Source organism: Kogia breviceps, chromosome 15, assembly GCF_026419965.1.
Source record: "Kogia breviceps isolate mKogBre1 chromosome 15, mKogBre1 haplotype 1, whole genome shotgun sequence".
NCBI classification, from domain to species: Eukaryota; Metazoa; Chordata; class Mammalia; order Artiodactyla; family Physeteridae; genus Kogia; species Kogia breviceps.
Genome location: NC_081324.1, coordinates 55169716 through 55189226, shown reverse-complemented (window position 1 = coordinate 55189226; position 19511 = coordinate 55169716). Strand labels below are relative to the sequence as shown.

Here is a 19511-nt window from a genome sequence, read left to right as displayed (position 1 = left end):
AAACTTGATGCTCTGTGACTATCTAGAGGGATGGGATAGGGAGGGTGGGAGGGAGGCTCAAGAGGGAGGGGATATGGGGATATATATATACATATAGCTGATTCACTTTGTTGTACAGCAGAAACTAACATTGTAACAACACTGTAAAGCATTTATATTCCAATAAAGATGTGAAAGAAAAAAAACAGAAAATCACTGCTTCCAACAGACATGATCATTACCTTAAACACAGCTTTCAAAAGCACTCTTGGATACTTAATTTTCAGAAAGCTTAACTGCCATTATTTTGTTTAAAAACGTATTACATTGGTCAAGTTTGAGACTATTTATTGCCTGTTTGTATGATTTATTAGACACCAAAAATTAAATACATTGACTACACTATAGTCCAGGGGTCAGCAAACTATGTAGTCTGTGGGCCAAGAATGGTTTATACAGTTTTAAATGATTACATTCTAAATGGTTATATAAATATGTTCATAACACCCTCAATTTTGCCTCCTGGCTCACAGAGCTTAAAATATTTACTATCTGACCCTCTGAGACTCTAGTCACACAAAGATTATCAATATTCATGGGAGTGGGCATACAAACACCCAAATGTTTAATAAATATACACAGTGGGTTTACATATGAAACTGTAGAAGAAATTATTTGAGTCAGGGTACACAAGATATGAGATATTCTATACTTTAAGGGTCAATAACAGTATTTTTAAAAAACTATCAAGCATTCTGGGATGAGTGAACAAACACACCTGTGAACACTTATGAGAATATTCATATATTTAAATATGAATTCCATATGTGTAACTGAGTGATGACAAGGTCCTTATGTTTCTTAATTCTTTATGATTTATTGGGAACTCAAAGGTAACTAAAAATGTCTGGTTTTCTGGTTTGACAGTATTTCTAATTTCATGTTAAAGTTATGTTTTCTATATGCATAAAATTACATTTACTTTGTATGTGAATGAGTTACAAAATTATGTTCAGATCCATATGTCAGGGATGCTGCCTAATTCAGACGATGATACACAAAAATTTCAAGTCGCTAACGGTTGAAATCCTACTGCTTAACATAATAAGTTATGAGGTTCTTTTACCTTTTAAATACTCAAGAAAAAGTATGTTCAAAAGCTTTAACAGAACATTAAGTCAACTTGTTATTTATAAACAAAGATGGATTATTAAATACTTCCCATTAAATGGAGCACTAATATTAAGTTCGTATTTTATGCATAAGGTGGACAGAAGCAACTTAATTTAATATGCCTTAGCAATTCCCATTTTTCTGGTATATGAAATGTAATTTCTATTTACCATAGTGTCTATAAAAGTCTTTTCTAAGTCATTAATAAAATTTTGCCAAAGAGAAAAACTAAAAATTCATATGTAATTCTGTTTATAAATGATTTTAGAGCTCTAACATTATATATTGTCTGAAAATTTTACTTATCTAGGAAAAAAACTAATGATGCTTTACTGTGAAAATAGCAAAATACTTTGAAATAAAAAATTAGGGACTTCCAGGGTGGTCCAGTGGGTAAGAATCCGCGCTCCCAATACAGGGGGCTGGGGTGCAATCCCTGGTCAGGGAACTAGATCCCACATGCATGCCGCAACTACGAGTTCGCATGCCACAACAAAGACCCTGTGTGCCGCAACTAAAACACAGCTCAGCCTAAATAAATACATAAATATTAAAAAAAAAAAAGTTAGTGTAGCTTAAAATAAAATAAAATTAAATTAAAAATTAGTTCATGTAAAGGGACAAAAGCTCAAATTACAAGTGTATTTATTTCTCTATGCTATGTACTAAGAAAGATATATAGATTATTTCAATGTATCCAGGCGTAGACTCTTCGGGAACAAATAAGAGCAGAAGTTCTCGTAAATTTTGTCACCTAATTTTTAGGTGACACATTGTTCACTGATGCAGATCTGGAAAAACATATAGAAAAGGATAACGGAGAAGTAAATTATCTCAATTATGTAATTCAGGAAAAAAAACATTTTTCTTTCTACTCTTTTGTGCACTGTGCAAATGAACACATACTGTCCTGAACTTGGCAAAGTTATCTAACTTTTTTTTTTAAACATCTTTATTGGAGTATAATTGCCTTACATATCTAACATTTTTGAGGTTGAAATTCCTCATCTGTAAAATGAGGAGAACAGCAGTTCTCCTGAAATAATTCAAGTGACAACCTTAACAATGTATGTGGGACATAATTAGCCCTCAAATAGTAACTATTATTATTCTCTTGAAAATTGCTTATTCATGTTATGCACCCATTTTTCTATTAGTCTTTGTCTTTTTTCTTGATTTTTAAAGGTTGCTTTTAATAATAAGACTATAATACCTTTGTCTACCATATATGCAATTTTCCCCAGTTTGTCATTTGCCCTTCCAATTTCTTCAAGGTGCTTTAAAATTTTTATGTAAACTTAAAAATAAACTATAAAATGTTTTCTCACATATGCCAGTATGTGTCTGTCAAAAAGCCCTTCTCTCCAAGGTGGGTGTTTCTATTTTAGATAGGCTGATCAGGGAAGTCCCTGAAGGTGTGACATTAAAGTATAGAACTGGAAAGAAAAGAATCAAGCAATGAACATATCTGAGGCAAAACCATTGTAGATAAGGGAACATTAAAATAAAGTGTTTCTTTCAAGATTAAACTTTCTTATTTCTATTCAACTGTGCTAAGAACTTCCTGAACACAGCTGAAGAATGGTGGTACTGTAAGTTTTCTTTGCCTGTGCCATTTTGGGAAATAGGTTTGTTATTATTTTCATAAGATGCCCTGAGTGATCTCCATATTCACTTATGAAAAACCTATAGGATGGAGTTAACTTTTTGAACACTTCTTCAGGCAATGGTCTCTGTAAGTTTTCTTCCTTATTTAAATCAATTTTGTTCATTTGCAATTTTCCAGAATTTAGTCCACTTTATTTGGACATGCTAAATGTATTTATAATATTATGAAAACCTAAGAAATTTCTATATCTGAATGCATCCTTTGAGCCATTACTCCTATTGTATTTATTTTTGCCCAAAGACCGTCTTTACAAATTATATATTCAATACAAGGGTTTTCTTTTTTTGCAATCCATTTGGTTGTACTTGTTTCTTGAGATGTATTTTTTTCCCTCTCATTTGAGTTGAATGGTTAATTTGTTTTTCTCATTTAATAATAAAAGTGTTAAGCCTGTAGGTTTACAGCTGTCTTCATATCTCCTATGTATAATGTGTAATATTCTCATTCTTTTTAATATTTAAACTTTTTTTTTTTTTTTTTTTTTTTTTGTGGTACGCGGGCCTCTCACTGTTGTGGCCTCTCCCATCGCGGAACACAGGCTCCAGATGCACAGGCTCAGTGGCCATGGCTCACGGGCCCAGCCGCTCCACAGCATGTGGGATCTTCCCGGACCGGGGCACGAACCCGTGTCCCCTGCATCGGCAGGCGGATTCTCAACCACTGCGCCACCAGGGAAGCCCAATATTTACACTTTTTTTTGACAAAATAGTTGTTTCTAAATATCCACTATTTGAGCTTACTTTGGGAGGAAAGGAATGAGTATACTAAGTAAATTTTGCTTTTTGTAATTTGTTGTCTCATTGTAGCTGAGTAGCAATTTGATCAACTGAATTTATGGCCATTTTTTGTGACATATTACCTTCTTACCTAAGAAGGTACTGGTATTACAACTTATTAGGTAGAAAATTCCTTGTTTTTTGACTAACGACCTGTAATGGGTTAATGGTTTCTCATAACAATATTTCTGTCTCTGTATAATCAACACTTTTAAGAAATTTGATTATGTAATTTATTGCATCAAGTTAATTAACTTTTGGACCTCTAGTATGGAATAGATCTGTTATCAAAATGAATCTATCTTTGTCCTTTTAGTGCCACTGCCTTGAAGTTAACTTTGACACTAATACTGTTACTTGTGATTTCGTCTATTCAATGTTTACATTTCATCTTTGTTAATTCTTTAATTTTACACTGTATTGGTGTAGAAGGGAGTTTCTTATAAAAGATATAAAGCAGTGTCATGGAGAGAAAAGCCTGCAGGTACAGCTGGCTCTGGGTTTGAGTTCTGTTCTATGGCTTACTGACCATGTGGCTTCTCATGTCATTTAAATTTCCACACTTCTCTTTTTACTCACTTTATTTAACTCTACTTCCTGGCACATGTTAAGCACTCAATAAATGGCAGCTATTTTTAATATACCCTGGTACTAGATTTTTAAAATCTGAATGTCTTTAAATGAAAGAACTTCATGTATTCACATGTTATTCAAGGTCTTATTTCTAATCATCTTATTTTACAACATGTAAATACTCATTTTTTTCTTCTGTTTTATGCTTTAAATTTATTTGCTCTTATTTCATTATCTCATATCAAATGCTATAATGCAAGACACGGTCTAAGCAAAATTAGAAGACACTCTGCGCTTTTAATTGTGCTAGTAAGCAGGCAATTTTTGTGGTGGTAGTCTAGTTCAAAATTACTTTTTCTCTGCAAACAATCCCATGATACACAAGGAAGAGTTTCCTCAAAGCTCTGTTCTATCAGATCCTTACTATGGCTGGCTGATTCCAGAGGGAACTTCTCTCTCCTAGGAGTTGCGGGCTCTGAGTCATGTTAAGAGATGCCCTTCTAGGTGAAGATGCAAGGAGCTCAGGCTGTTGAATGTCCCAGAGCCATCCTTGTTTTTGTCTTGGCTGTTTCCAATCTCCTCTGAATGTGATTTCCTCCACTTTCTTTCCAATACATTCCTGTTTCACTTAAAAGTGGTCAGGCCTGGTTGCTATCACTTAAAATCAAAAGTACCTTATACATACATATCCAGTAATCTTAAATTGTCTCATTTGATTTTTCAAACCGTTTGTCTTTTGAGTGCTTATTGTTGAATCATTAGTCTGTATATAAATTAGTCTGTATATAAATATCTTTGAAGATATTTATCAAGAAGAAAAAGTAACTGTTATATTTTTTAAGTCCTTGCATTATCTGTTAACTTTACATGTTTGACAAACCAACAGGGCACAGAAACCTTTAATTATAATCTTTTCATCCCAAAGATCTACAGATAAGGCCTTACTGTTATACTGACAGTCAGATGCCCAGGTAAACTAGAAATTCTGTCAAAAATACCTGTGCATTTTTAAAGTTCCACAGGTAATTCCTTTTAGTTTGGGATCCACTGCCATAAACTGTAGTGCTGGAGAGATAAGGGTTGAGCGTTTTTATGCTGATTCACTGCCTCTGACTAAATTGTTTTCTCTTATTTCTTATCAGTTTGTTTAGATGTTCACTTATTTCTATAGAGAAGATTTTTTTCATGCATTCACTGCCATCATTAACAGAAGTATGAAACTCTGTATTGTTTATAATTTAAACTTTCTGTATATTACGATGTTTTGACATCTTAAAAAGCCTTTCTGGCTGGTGAGAGATTGCCTCGCCTGGGATGAGCCAATTCTTAGAGATAGCTAAGGGTCTAGCATGCCTTTGACACACAAACTAACCAATCCAGAGCCAAGCTTCCTCTATCTCGCACCTGCACCTCAAGGAGTAACATTCCTCTGCCTTAATCATCTCAGAGCCAGGTACCAGGCAACTAGCTAGAAACCACGCCTAGAGCCGAAAGACCACTGAAATTATTCAAGCTAGTCAACCCTAAACTGTTGACCTTGTCATCCCTTTGTTGCAGAGACTCCAGTAAAGGCTGTGGCTGTAGCACTCTCCTTGCTCTTGTCTTCTGCCTCCTGACCACCCTGGTGTTCTTCCATGTGGCTCCTGTGTGGCAGGCTGTGCCTCCTGTCCCTAGGACCTGTGAGTATAATAAACTTTGTTTTCCTGAGCCTCTCTTGTGTCTCCTCTTGCAGCTGCACCTGACTATCTCATAAAAGAAAATATGAGATATCCTACCATCTTTCTCAATTACTATTTTAAACATTGCTGGGGGCTGAAGTAATAACACCAAACTAGATACTACCCAAATTCCTCAACAGCAGAATAATAAATAAATAAATTGTGGTATATGTACACAGCGGGTTACTATCCTGAATTAAAATGAACTACATACAGTGTTGAACAAAGCCAGACACACAAAAAAGCATGGATTGCATAATTCCATCTATATAAAGTACAAAAAAGGGAAAAACCAATCTATGCTCTTTTAAGTCAAGAAGGTGGTTATCCTTTGGAGAGGGGGTTGGGCTGTCACTCAAAGAGCCCTGAGAAGTCTTTTGTGGGGCTGATAATGTTCTATTTCTTAATACAGAAGCAGTGTTCATTTTGTGAAAAACTTGTATATTTATGAAATGTGCACTTTTCTCTATGTATATTACACTTAAAAAAATTAACAACAAAATGTGGTGTATACATACAATGGAATACTATTCAGTCTTAAAAAGAAATTCTGACACATAACTATAACACTGAAGCGCCTGGAGGACATTATGCTAAGTGACGTAAGCCAGTCACAGAAGGGCTAAGACTCTGATTCCACATACATGAGGTGCCTACAGGAGTCAATTCACAGAGACAGAAACCTGGGCAGTTGCCAGGGTCGGAAAAAGATTTCTGAAGATTGGCGGCAGAAGACTGTGAATGTACTTAACACTAGTGAACTGTACATGTAAAAATAATTACGATGATAAACTTTGTTATATGTATTTTATTACAATTTACTATATATTTTTAAAGTTAACAAAATACTTTTTGCTGGAAAACTAGATATCCAAGTGTATCAGAACTATATAAAATTAAGAGCAAACAGGCTCTTAGATGATGGTCTGCAGGGGACCCTCCTGTAAAGTATAAACACTTCAGAGCACAGACGAACAGACAATTACATCGGCCAACTAGAAACAAGGGGACACAGCCTGCAGAAGGGAAAATGGGGGAGGGAGGTCACATGTCACACACACTAAAAAAGATATATCTAGACAGCTACCAACTTTGATATAAAAAGAAGTATTATGATATACTGGTTTCCTCAACAAGGAAATCTTTTATTTCAAGATAAGAATGAAAATATGAAGGAAAACCTACTTCCTATATACGTTATTTCAAAACTATTTGGTGTAAGAAAGCTGGAAGTACTGGACAAAAACATCTTATTCATATCTGTTACTGGTTACATTTTGATGTCAGAGTCTCGGTAAACAAGGTCCAAATAAAGGGTTTAAATCAAATGAGAAATTAAGTACTTATTTAACCTACCTATTTGTTCCCCTAAGATCAGGCACTGTTTTGGTACTGGAGCTCCAAAGACCATTCCCCGAAGTTTATCCATTGGAGGAGCTTTATTCTGAAGGCCCCCAAACTTTCCATTACTTCGAATGCGATCTCCATCTCTGGTCAGCAGTGTAGGACAGTGTGTAATTTTAACAACCTATTGTAAGTAAATGGATATTAATTAGCGAGTCTATGAAACTTATTTCAACTGCTCTAAGAAAAGAGAAATCACTTAAGGGTTCTGAGATAAGAAATGACATGATCATGGTAGTATTTTCACAAAATTAATTACCTAGTGATGTGTAAGATGACTGGGGGAAAAAAACCAGAGGCAGGGAGATGAATTAGACTACCTGTCAAGTATTAGCCTAAACTAGAATAGTGACAACACAAATGGAAAAAAAGTGAAATTGACGACCTGATTGATGGCTTGATTGATAAGAGGAAGGAAGAGAGAGGGACAAGCGGAGACCAGTGTGCTTCTGAAACCCAAGGCAGTACCCAGCCTGTATCACCAGCTCAGTTTCCTTCTGTTAGACAGAAGTTTTCCAGATGACCAAAGGCTAGCAAAAAGGATATTATATTAGACTGAAGAGAATACAAACTCAAAAGCAAAGGGACAAATCTTCAGAGGATAATACTATAAGTTCAGTTGTAGGAGGAAAAAGAGCTAGTGAGTTGAGAACTGGGGAAACTAGAATTATATAGTAAAACCTAAGTCATGGAAAGGGAAGTAGAAAGTGTTATAGTCAAGAACTAAATTCTTCAGAGAAGTCAGAGAACAAAAGAAAAACACTAGATTTAGTATTTTATGATCTTCAAGAATATTCTTTCAAATAAAGGTCTAGGATATACAAAAATAAAACATTCAACTTCACTGGTAACCAGAAGTGGAACTGAAATAATGTGAAGTGGAATTCAAATGAGATATTTTCACTACTCAAAAATGTTAAAATACACACACACACACACACACACATATACACACACACCACAGAATGTTGGAGAAAGGGTCTTCTTGTACTAATCTGCTCTGGGACAGCCCTTCTCAGAGCAAATGTGACAAGTGCTTAAAAGCTTAACAGTTAGGGACTTCCCTGGTGGCACAGTGCTTAAGAATCCGCCTGCCAATTCAGGGGACACGGGTTCGAGCCCTGGTCCGGGAAGATCCCACATGCCTCAGAGCAACTAAGTCCGTGCGCCACAACTACTGAGCCTGCACTCTAGAGCCCGAGAGCCACAACTACTGAAGCCTGCGTGCCTAGAGCCTGTGCTCCCCAGCAAACAGAAGCCACGTCAATGAGAAGCCCATGCACCACAACAAAGAGTAGCCCCCGTTCGCCACAACTAAAGAAAGCCCACGCACAGCAATAAAGACCCAACGCAACCAAAAATAAATAAAATATATTTTTTTTAAAAAAAGCTTAACATTTTGCATGACCCAGCAATTCCACTCCTAAGAACATTCTGGAAAAAATCATCACAGATGTGAACAATGTGCACTGAAACATTGTTTTAATAATGAAAAATATGAAACTTGCACATTTCAATAAGTTACATAAATAAATTATGGCACATCCACATAATGAAACAATGCATAGATTAAAAAAATGACTAAAGAAAAATAATTTAATAACATGTAAAAACACCTAATCCGGGCTTCCCTGGTGGCGCAGTGGTTGAGAGTCCGCCTGCTGATGCGGGAGACACGGGTTCGTGCCCCGGTCTGGGAAGATCCCACATGCCGCGGAGCAACTAAGCCCGTGAGCCATGGCTGCTAGGCCTGCACGTCCGGAGCCTGTGCTCCGCAAAGGGAGAGGCCACAACAGTGAGAGGCCCGCAAACCGCAAAAACAACAACAACAACAACAACAACAACTACAACAACAAAAACACCTAATCCAATCTACTACTGTGGATTAAGTAGCTTCTGAATTATAAAAGATTAAATAAAATATAATTTTAAAAAATGAAAAGCAATAGGACATGTAATAGAAAATCATGACTAGTATTTATTCTTTTAATATAATTCCAAGGTAATTTACAGGTATTTTCCCATCAAACTGTATACTTTCTATAAAATTTAAAGGCAACAGAAAGTCTATTTCAAGAAAATCTGTGGTGAATTTTTTGGTGAAATGAATCTTTTAGTAAAACAAACTATCACACCTTACTTTCTTCTTTTTTTTTTTTGCGGTATGCGGGCCTCTCACTGTTGTGGCCTCTCCCGTTGCGGAGCACAGGCTCTGAACGCGCAGGCCTAGCGGCCATGGCTCACGGGCTTAGTTGCTCCGCGGCATGTGGGATCTTCCCGGACCAGGGCACGAACCCGTGTCTCCTGCATCGGCAGGCGGATTCTCAACCACTGCGCCACCAGGGAAGCCCCACACCTTACTTTCTTAGTTTTGGTTTGGATTTGTATGTTTCCTAAAAGTGAACATTAAAAATACAGACTGAATTAATGTACTATTACCATATTATTATTATTAAATTATATAATATATAGTAAATTAAATTATTCCTATTAAATTATCAAATTTCAAGCAATGTTTTTACAGATTTAGTACCATCTTAAATAACAAACACACTCAAATTTCTTGTCTATTTTCTTGTTAACACACTCACTGAGAGTATGAGTTACAGGCCTCTGGCAGAAGGGACAGTTTTTCAATTCTCAAATGGCATGGAAGAAAGGCGAAATGACAAGTTGCTATTTAATGGGTACAGAGTTTCAGTTTTACAAAAAGAAGATGAGTTCTGCAGATTGGTTGTACAACAATGTGAATGTAATTAACACTACTGAATGGTACACTTAAAAATGGTTTAGATGGTACATTTTGTTATATGTATTTTACTATAATTTACCATTAAAAGAAACTTCAGTCCTCACTAGGAACTGTATTAGGACAAAAAAGATCATGACAGCTTTTACAAATTCAGTGAGTGAACAAGTGCTACAGTTCTGGGCAATACTTATTCACAACTGCTGTAAGGATTAGCGAGGAATGGAATCAACAAGGTGTTGAAGTAGTATAAATGGCTTGAAGAATTTAGGAAGAGAAAATGATAACAAAGACTACTGAAACCTAACAAAATCACCAAGAGATGTCATAACAGCCTTTTTTTTTTTTTTTTTGCGGTATGTGGTCTTCTCACTGTTGTGGCCTCTCGCGTTGCAGAGCACAGGCTCCGGACGTGCAGGCTCAGCGGCCATGGCTCACGGGCCCAGCCGCTCAGCGGCATGTGGGATCTTCCCCGACCGGGGCACGAACCCGCGTCCCCTGCATCGGCAGGCGGACTCTCAACCACTGCGCCACCAGGGAAGCCCAGCCTTTTCTTAGAAGAGCTTTAAAACAGTATTTAATAGGTGGAGTGACCTCATTAAAAACTTTGGAAGCTAAGATATCAGTATGTGCTGTTCCAGGTGTCCCCAACCCCCAGGCAGCACAGCAGAAGGTGAGCAGCGGGCAAGTGAGCAAAGCTTCCTCTGCCGCTCCCCATCACTCACATTACCGCCTGCACCATCCCCTCCCTCCCACCCCATCCTTAGAAAAACTGTCTTCCACAAAACCGGTCCCTGATGCCAAAAAGGTTGGGGACTGCTGTGCTATACCAATTATGAGGAACAAATGCTGTCCCCGCTTTTGTCACATATGCTCTAACTTAAAAATAATTTTTTTTTTGATGTGGACCATTTTTAAAGTCTTTATTGAATTTGCTACAGTATTGCTTCTGTTTTTGGTGGGGTTTTTTTGGCCACGAGGCATGTGGGATCTTAGCTCCCTGACCAGGGACTGAACCCACACCCCTGCATTGGAAGGTGAAATCTTTTTTTTTTTTTTTTTTGGCTACATCAGGCAGGTCTTAGTTGCAGCATGTGGGCTTCTCTCTCGCTGTGGTGCGCAGGTTTCTCTCTGGTCGTGGCGTGCGGGTTTTCTCTCTCTAGTTGTGACACAGGCTCCAGAGCGTGGACTCTGTAGTTTGCAGCACGCAGGCTCTCTAGTTGAGGCGTGCGGGCTTAGCTGCCCCGCAGCATGTGGGATCTTAGTTCCTCGACCAGGGATCGAACAAGTGTCCTCTGCATTGGAAGGCATATTCTTTACCACTGGACCAGGCAGTCCCTGAAACGTGAAATCTTAACCACTGGACTGCCAGGCAAGTCCCTCTTACTTTTTTTTGAAGCTAGGGATTGGAGTCTTTCACCAGTTCTTAAAAGTTTTCAGCCATTAGTTCTTCAGATATTACCTGTGATCCTTTTACCATCCTCTTCTTGGCACTCTGATTAGACTTTTAAAAAAGATTTTCTCATTCTATCCTTAGTGACTACTCAGCCTCTTTCTCTTACATTCCTTCTCTCTGGGCTGCAGTCTGGATAATTTTTCTGATCTATCTTCCAATTCACTAAATTCTCTATTAAGCTGTTAAGTCTGCCCAGTACTTAATTTTTATTATATTTTTTATTTTTAGATGCTCTTTTTCAAGTCTACTTGCTCTTATCTTCTTTTCAACACTTTCATTTCTTAAAATATATTATAAAATATAATACATATTTCAATAAATAATTAATATTTCTTAAATATTAATATTTATATATTTTAAATATACTTTAAAATATTTGCTCTTATGTTCAATATGAAAATTATTTCAGTTTTAAGATAAAGGTGAATATGAAAATTATTTCAGTTTTAAGATAAAGGTGAATTTTTTTAGAATTTGTGTTTGCTCTGATCAGATATCTAAGGGATACTATCAGGCCAGCCCAGATGAAATCAAACGTTTACCTTGAAGTTTTTCAGACCATTCAAATATTATGAATGCAGGTTGCAAACATACACGACAGCCGATTTGTTTATTAATGCATTCTCTAGGAAAATAGTTCTTTTTCTTTTCCACTTAGTGCTGAAGTTCAAGAAGGGCAATTTTCTTACAGTCTCTAGAAGCACTTGGAGTTGAGATGGAGGGGGCAACTTTATTTCTTTTGTTCAGTCTTATACTAAGGGGTTTAGCCCTTTGGGGGGTTCCAGTTTGTTGGGAAAGAGGTCTTTGATCAGATTCCCTACTTTGGTATGTCTTACCCTCTGAGCCTTTCAAGGGAGTGCAAATTGATGCTCAAGTTCCATTAGTTTGACAAATGTTCTTAAAGCAAAATCTGGCTTCACTGTTATGTTTATCTCTCTGGGTTCTCACCTTCACTTAGAATTCTTACTTTCTTGCCAGTTCATACAGTAAGATATATATCTTAATGATATATAGCCAGAACTAGCTTTCTGAAATGGCCTTTTAGTTTACCTCTGCTAGAACTTCCTTTGGCTACCCTAGTTGTCTAGTCCATCTCTGCATAACCCTCAGTGCCTAGTGCTGTGCCTAGTGATATGCTGGAGCCAGCATTTACTGGTCATGAGAACCAGGTCTCCTGAACGGCTCACTCAATGACCACAGGTAGGCAGCTGGAAGTCAGCTATGATATGAGTATTCACACTATGGGGGCTGGCAAAAGCTACAAATTAGGGTCCCACCACTCCACTCTCCAGAGCCAGTTGTTCAACACTTAATAGCACCCCACTGTGTCTCACATGCACTAAGTGTCCAAATAACGGACTGAACTAACTAGAATCTTCCAGTTATTACCCAACTTGTTAATTCTATGCTCACTAGTAAGCTTCTCATCTTCTCCTAATAGATTCTATGTTGTCATAACACTTAATGGGTATGCTTTCTAGCCTATAATTCAGGACATACAAGCATGCTAATCACCACCTGAATACAGCAGCTCCTCCACCCACAACTGTTTTCCGGTATAGTAAAGTAGAGCCATTATTAGGTTCATAAGGAACCATTCGTGAAGATGCCACATACTTTTACACAATTAGTTGTTTAATTTTCAATAATCTCACTAATTTTGCTCTCCTAAATTCAAGACACTTTTTATTTCTTCTTAACTGGGCCCAAAGAAAAACTGTTCTGACTAGTTCTATTTCTGCCATGAATTAGGACTATGACTTGATAAAGAACCATTATTTGTTCTGAACTTAAAGTTTCTCATCTAGAAAGTGAGAGTATATGATTTTTAAGGTATCCATGACTTTAGAATACACTATTTATTGGTACTGGATCATATTTTAAACTGACCTCTGTTTTCTCTTAAGTAACTGCATTCTTACTCACTTTCAGCTATAATAATTTGCAAGCCTATAGTGTTTACATACATGTTTATCACCTGCTATTTCCAAGTCCCTAACACCATATTTATTAAATTTAATACTTCTTCTGTATCAAAGAATTCAAAGACCTCTGGATTTCAGATCAAAGAGACCATTCCTCTACTGAAATTTTATTCTATTACTTATTTTATTTAATCTTTACAACAGCCCTCTGAAAGGTGTTTCTTCACAGTAGATTGCCTTTCTTTTCTCATTAAGTAAAACTCAGAAGTAATATAGGAGGGATAATCTTTCTTAATATATACAACAGTATACAATATATTCTCCCATCTTGTTTAAATTACATAAGCTTATTTTTAAAAGGGCATCATCTTATACATTATCATTTGGCAACTTTTCAACAAAACAATATATTTTGTATGTCTGCATTGTTAGGACATACCAATCTGCTTTATGTCTTTTTCTTTAATTTTATTTTAAAAATTTACTTATTTATTTTATATTTTATTTTTGGCTGTATTGGGTCTTCATTTCTGTGCGAGGGCTTTCTCCAGTTGCGGCAAGTGGGAGCCACTCTTCATCGCAGTGCGCGGGCCTCTCGCTGTCATGGCCTCTCCCGTTGCAGAGCACAGGCTCCAGACGTGCAGGCTCAGTAGTTGTGGCTCACGGGCCTAGCTGCTCCGCGGCATGTGGGATCTTCCCGGACCGGGGAACGAACCCGTGTCCCCTGCATTGGCAGGCGGATTCTTAACCACTGCGCCACAAGGGAAGCCCAGCTTTATGTCTTTTTAACAGCTACATACTACTCTACTGTATAAATTACTGTAGTAGAGTTGTGCAATCCCAACTGATGGACTTCACACTGCTTCCAAAGTATCTTAAAAATTCTTAAATATTCTAATGAATATTCTTTTTAAAAAACATCTTTATTGGAATATAACTGCTTTACATCTAATGAATATTCTTGTACATATCTTTATATACTTGTGGGATCATGTCTGTAAGATACATTGTGATGGTACAAAGATGGCGGCAACTTCTTTGCCCCTCCCATGGAGAGGAAAGAGTCTATTTCAAACTCCCCACTCGCCGATGTGGGTCTGGGCTGGCCAGATTCTGAACTGAATATACTTCCCGATGCTGGGACTTAAGAGACCTGCAACTTCTGCCATCGCTGCTCTAACTTCCCTTCTTAGGTCCCAGATGCCATTTGAAAAAGTCGCAGCAGCCACAAGAAGAGGTTTGCATAGAGAGATCTAAGTCTGCCAGCCTACCAAGTGCCTATCCAGTAGCCAGTATCAACTAGCCAGTACAGGTGGGAGATAAACTAAGTAGGAACTAATTCATTTTCAAAAATAATTTCAAGGAAATACTTCCAACCCAGAACTTGCTGGGTTGGACTGTTTTTCCTCCTCAGCCTGTTCAGCTAACAAAATGTTATTGAAAAAGAAATGGAAAGCCTCAGGGCTAAGATCAAATCCAGGGTACAGCCAGTAAAATGTGGTCTCTAAGTCAAAAATCAAGTGAAGGATGCCCCTATGTTAAGACCTCAGAAGGATTTAAGGCACTGCTCCAGATCCTCTTAGCTAGAAAAAGGTTTCTAAAAGCCTTAATGGCATTATCTCACATACCCGTGAGTGGGGGGTGATAACAATGACTCCAGCAGACAGCACCAGCTGAGCCTCTGGCTAACTCCAGCTGAATCCCAGATGGCTACCAGCAACAACCGCCAGCTAAGTGAGTGGAGGCATTTTGGAGCTTTCACCATCTCAGTGCAACTAGCTAACATTACTGGGAGAAACCCACAAAGAAATGAGTACTGATATGTTGTTACTGTTTAAAGCCACTAACTTCTGAAGTGTTTGTTATGTAGCAAGAGATAATGGAAACATTTACATTGCCAAACTGCTCTCCAAAAGTATTAAGGGTTGAATTGTGTCCCTCAAAATTCCTATGTTGATGTCCTAACCCCCAGTTCCTCATAAATGTGACCTTATTTGAAGACTGGGTCTCTACAGAGGTAATCAAGTTAAAATGAGGTCATAACAGTGGGCTCTAAGCCAATGAGTAGTCTCCTTATACAAAAGGGAAATTTGGACACAGATATGCATAGCTGTGAACAGATACAGGGAGAAGATGACCATCTACAAACCAAGGAGAAAGGCATGGAACAGACCCTCCCCTCATAAGCCCTGGAAAGAATTGACCCTTCTCACACCTTGAATTTCGGTTTTAAGCCTGCAGAACTGTGAGACAATACATTTCTACTGTTTAAGCTACCCAGTCTGTGGCGCTTTGTTACAGCAGCCCTAACAACTAATAAACAAGGGCTATGTCAAATTACATTTCCAACAACATTATCTGAGTGTACTCTTTTTCAATACCACCATCAATAACAGATATTGATTTTGAGTCTTAGGACAATTTCATAAACATCTCATTTTAATTTGCATCTTGGCAAATTCATTCCTATATTTTGCCCACTTTTATGCTGCTTATCAATCTATAGGATTTACATTGGTTTTGACAAGGTTACTTAGTCATTTGCACATGTATCCTAAAATAAAATTATTTCTATACAGAGTTATATATTAAATTTTTAAAGTACACATTAAAATTGGAGCTACAAATTAAAAAAGAATTCAAATACATACCTCTTTTCTATAATGATTGGCAGCATCCAAATTATCCAAAATAATGGTGTCTCCTAACAGCATACCAAATACTAAAAAGTTCAATTAACAAATTATTAAAATTATGACATCTTTTTGATCATATTAAAATATTAACACAAACTTCTGGTGGTGAGCATGCTGTTGTGTACTCAGAAATTGAAATATAATGATTGTGCACATGAAACTTTTATTTTTAAAAAACTGAGATATTTTTAAAAATCTTAACATATATTACAAAGTTTTATTAGAAATAATGCTAATAACATAAGAATTTTATTCAATATTTTCCTCTAACAGGAAAAATGAGAGAAGTAAATATTAATAAAACTATCACTTATAAACTAAATAAGAACATAATTTTCCATAGTCAGTAATTTATGTATCTGGATCATAAATGTAACATCTGTATTAAAAAAGCCATCATAATTTCCTTTACCTGTTTCACAATGTTCTATGTTATCTGGAAATGTTAACAAATCTCGGGCAAAGATGGGATCTCCAATGGGTTTAAAATACAATTTTCCATTTCGGTAATGAGGCAGAGGTCTGAATTTTAAAAAATTTTAAACAAAACATGTAACTTTTAATCAAAAAAATATATATACTATGAAAAACATATGAATATAATGATTATTTTTGTGATCATTTAATCAACTCCCTATGTACAGGTAATACTGCTAAATTATTATTAACCGTCATGCCTTTAGAAATGAAAATATTTACCATATAAAAATATCTTAGTTTTATCTGTACTACTATCGTCAATTAGTTTGTAAAATCAATATAAACTAACCTTTGTTTAGTTTCACAAGGAAAGGAGAGAAGCAGCCTCTCAAGCTGGCCCTAAACGAGAATGCCAATGATATGACTGTCTCATGTGGAGAGTGGCCCTAGAATAGACGGGGGGAAGGGGCAAGGCCCAAGACTGAGCATACAAGAGGGAAACAGCCCAGTACTCTGGCCGCCGGTCCTCTGACACACTGTACAGAACGAGCAACTGAAGTTCAGGGATAACAATGAGATTCAAGAGATGGAGGCTGACTGGGGTGTCCGGGCTTTCCCCTTCCACATATGGTAGCTTTTCTCAAATCTTATAGGTAGGAGTAGAGGTTGGGGTGGCTTTAAGAGCTAGTTAACTCTATCCCAATAACAGGCACAATACCAGAAAAAGAGAATAACTAGCTTTTCGAGCAAGCATTAGCCTTAAATAACAGATTCATACTTTCCCTAAATCAAGAATTCTTAACTTTGTCCTCAGGGATTATGAAAAAAAAGAGAGGACCCTCCTGGAGGTAAAATTACTTTTACAAAAACGATTACCCTTATAAACACAGTCACTATGATTTGACAGGATTTCCCATGTTGTTTAAAATGGGTGCTGACTGGTAGCAGAGTAGGAGATTTTAGAAGCAGATAGATTTGAGTTCAAATTCCAGCTGTTTCCTGAATCTATTTTTAGATTACAAAGTGAAATAAAATGTCAGTTTAATGACACAGTAAGCTCTTAATATTAGTTTCCATTCTCCTTCAAGTCCCCATACCTACACAACTGTATACCTTGCAAACCTTGTTTAGGAATCTGAGAAAATTATTGGTCAATAACTCTGTTATATATTTTAATTTTTTTGTTTTGTTACCACCATTTCATTTTAGTCTTTTAAGGTAGATTTTTAAAAATAGCCAAAAATTAGAGAACACATAAAATATTTTAATTTTTAGATTAAAAATGCCTAACTGGTTTGCATGGTTATTTCCTAAAAACATATTTTGAAAAGAAAATGGGAAAACACTTAAAGAAACCAGATTTATATTAAAACAAAGATGTAACACCCTTAAAAAAAAAAAAAAGGTGTAACATCCTAAGTAGATGGTCTCTTACATTTCAACTTTGCTAATGGCAGTTCCAATAGAGAAACCTTCTCTACCTAAATGATGGCTGCTTATTTTCATATGACTTATATAAATAGGACAAAAGACATGTATCTATACTCTTACTCCAAATAAAGGTGTTCTATATTCTGTTACGGATAATGACATCTTACCATCCTTCCTGTTGTAAAGGCCAAAAATTCGCTTTGGGTTTGTGTGTTTGTATGTGTATCTCTCATACATACAAATAACATTTAATTGGCACATTAAACTTGGCCAGCATATATATATCAAATACACTGCAATACTGATCTTAACGAAGATCATATTTGTGATGAAGACAAAAATAATGCAGATACTCTGAGTCACTTCTCTGTTTTTTAAGCATCTTTTAGAGAAATTTTAAAATTCGGCAATTTGATAAAAAATAGAAAAGAAATTTCTGAAAAAAAATCATTACTTTCACTTTTTTCTAACCTTTTCCAATCTGGAAGAGTCTTCTTATAAATAGAATCAAGGGGCAACACCTGCTGACGACCTTGGGTTTCATCATAGATACGACGTGCAGCATCAGTGGTCAGGGTGACCACACAGTCCATGTCACTTGCCAGATGCCAAGAAATAACCATTGCGGCTCTATCATCTTCAATTTGTGCCAGGTGTGCAATCTATAACCCATTTAAAAAATCAAGTAAACAAGTTTTAAATATATATAAATTTGACATTAAGTATTTTAAAAGCCCAAGTATAAAACAAAAACACTTGTTTTGAAACACTCACAAAAATTAACAAAGAAAATCACAAACTGTAAAAGTTTACTGGCTTAAACACATTAAACTGTCTCTTCTGCTATTTAATTTAAAAAAACTGTTCCACAGATTAAACTACAGTAAATTTTGCAAGTAACCAAATAAAAATATTTGGAATATTATCAGCTAGGTGATGTACTTTTTCCCCACATTTAATATCTCTACTATTAGGGTGTGTCAACTGAGAAAATAATAATAAAATACACTTAAACCTAAATATAGTTATATACTATACCCTTCTAAGTAGATTTTTTACTCAGATGATTTTTCAGAAAACAAATCTAAACATCACCGATAAGAATCATTTCTTCTGCTTATATACACACTTTAGAGCTTAGAATTAACAGCCACTCTCCTATTTACAAATACAGTTGACCCTTGAACAATGTGGAGGTTAGGGCCACTGACCCTCCAAGCAGTCGAAAATCTGCATATAACTTCACAGTCGGTCCTCCATACCCACAGTTTCACATCCGAGGATTCAACCGTCAGGCAGTACTGTAGTTGGTATTCAGTTCAAAAAAAACCAACTGTGTATAAGTGGACCCTCACAGTTCAAACCCATGTTGTTTAAGGGTCAACTGTATAGCAGTCCATCAGTATCCATAGAGGACTGGTTCCAGGAACCCCCTCAGATACTAAAATCTGTGGATACTTAAACCCTTTATATAAAATGTCAATAGTATCTGCATATACCATCTTGTACACTTTAAATCATTTCTAAATTACTTATAATACC

General features: G+C 36.5%; 1 protein-coding gene across 2 annotated transcripts in view; it reads right to left on the bottom strand.

Moving 5' to 3' along the window:
• The window catches only part of SMCHD1 (structural maintenance of chromosomes flexible hinge domain containing 1), a 126610-nt gene that overhangs the window by 8518 nt on the left and 98581 nt on the right, over positions 1 to 19511 (bottom strand). The window contains exons 42-45 of one of the 2 annotated variants that reach the window (XM_059039426.2): positions 18441 to 18631; positions 16531 to 16640; positions 16074 to 16144; positions 7245 to 7416 (exon numbers count right to left, since the gene is read on the bottom strand). In XM_059039426.2, coding sequence (XP_058895409.1) covers positions 7245 to 7416; positions 16074 to 16144; positions 16531 to 16640; positions 18441 to 18631 — 544 coding nt within the window. Of the gene's footprint in view, positions 1 to 7244; positions 7417 to 14005; positions 14147 to 16073; positions 16145 to 16530; positions 16641 to 18440; positions 18632 to 19511 lie in introns of those variants that run through there. The other variant, XM_067015874.1, reaches the window with a different exon arrangement.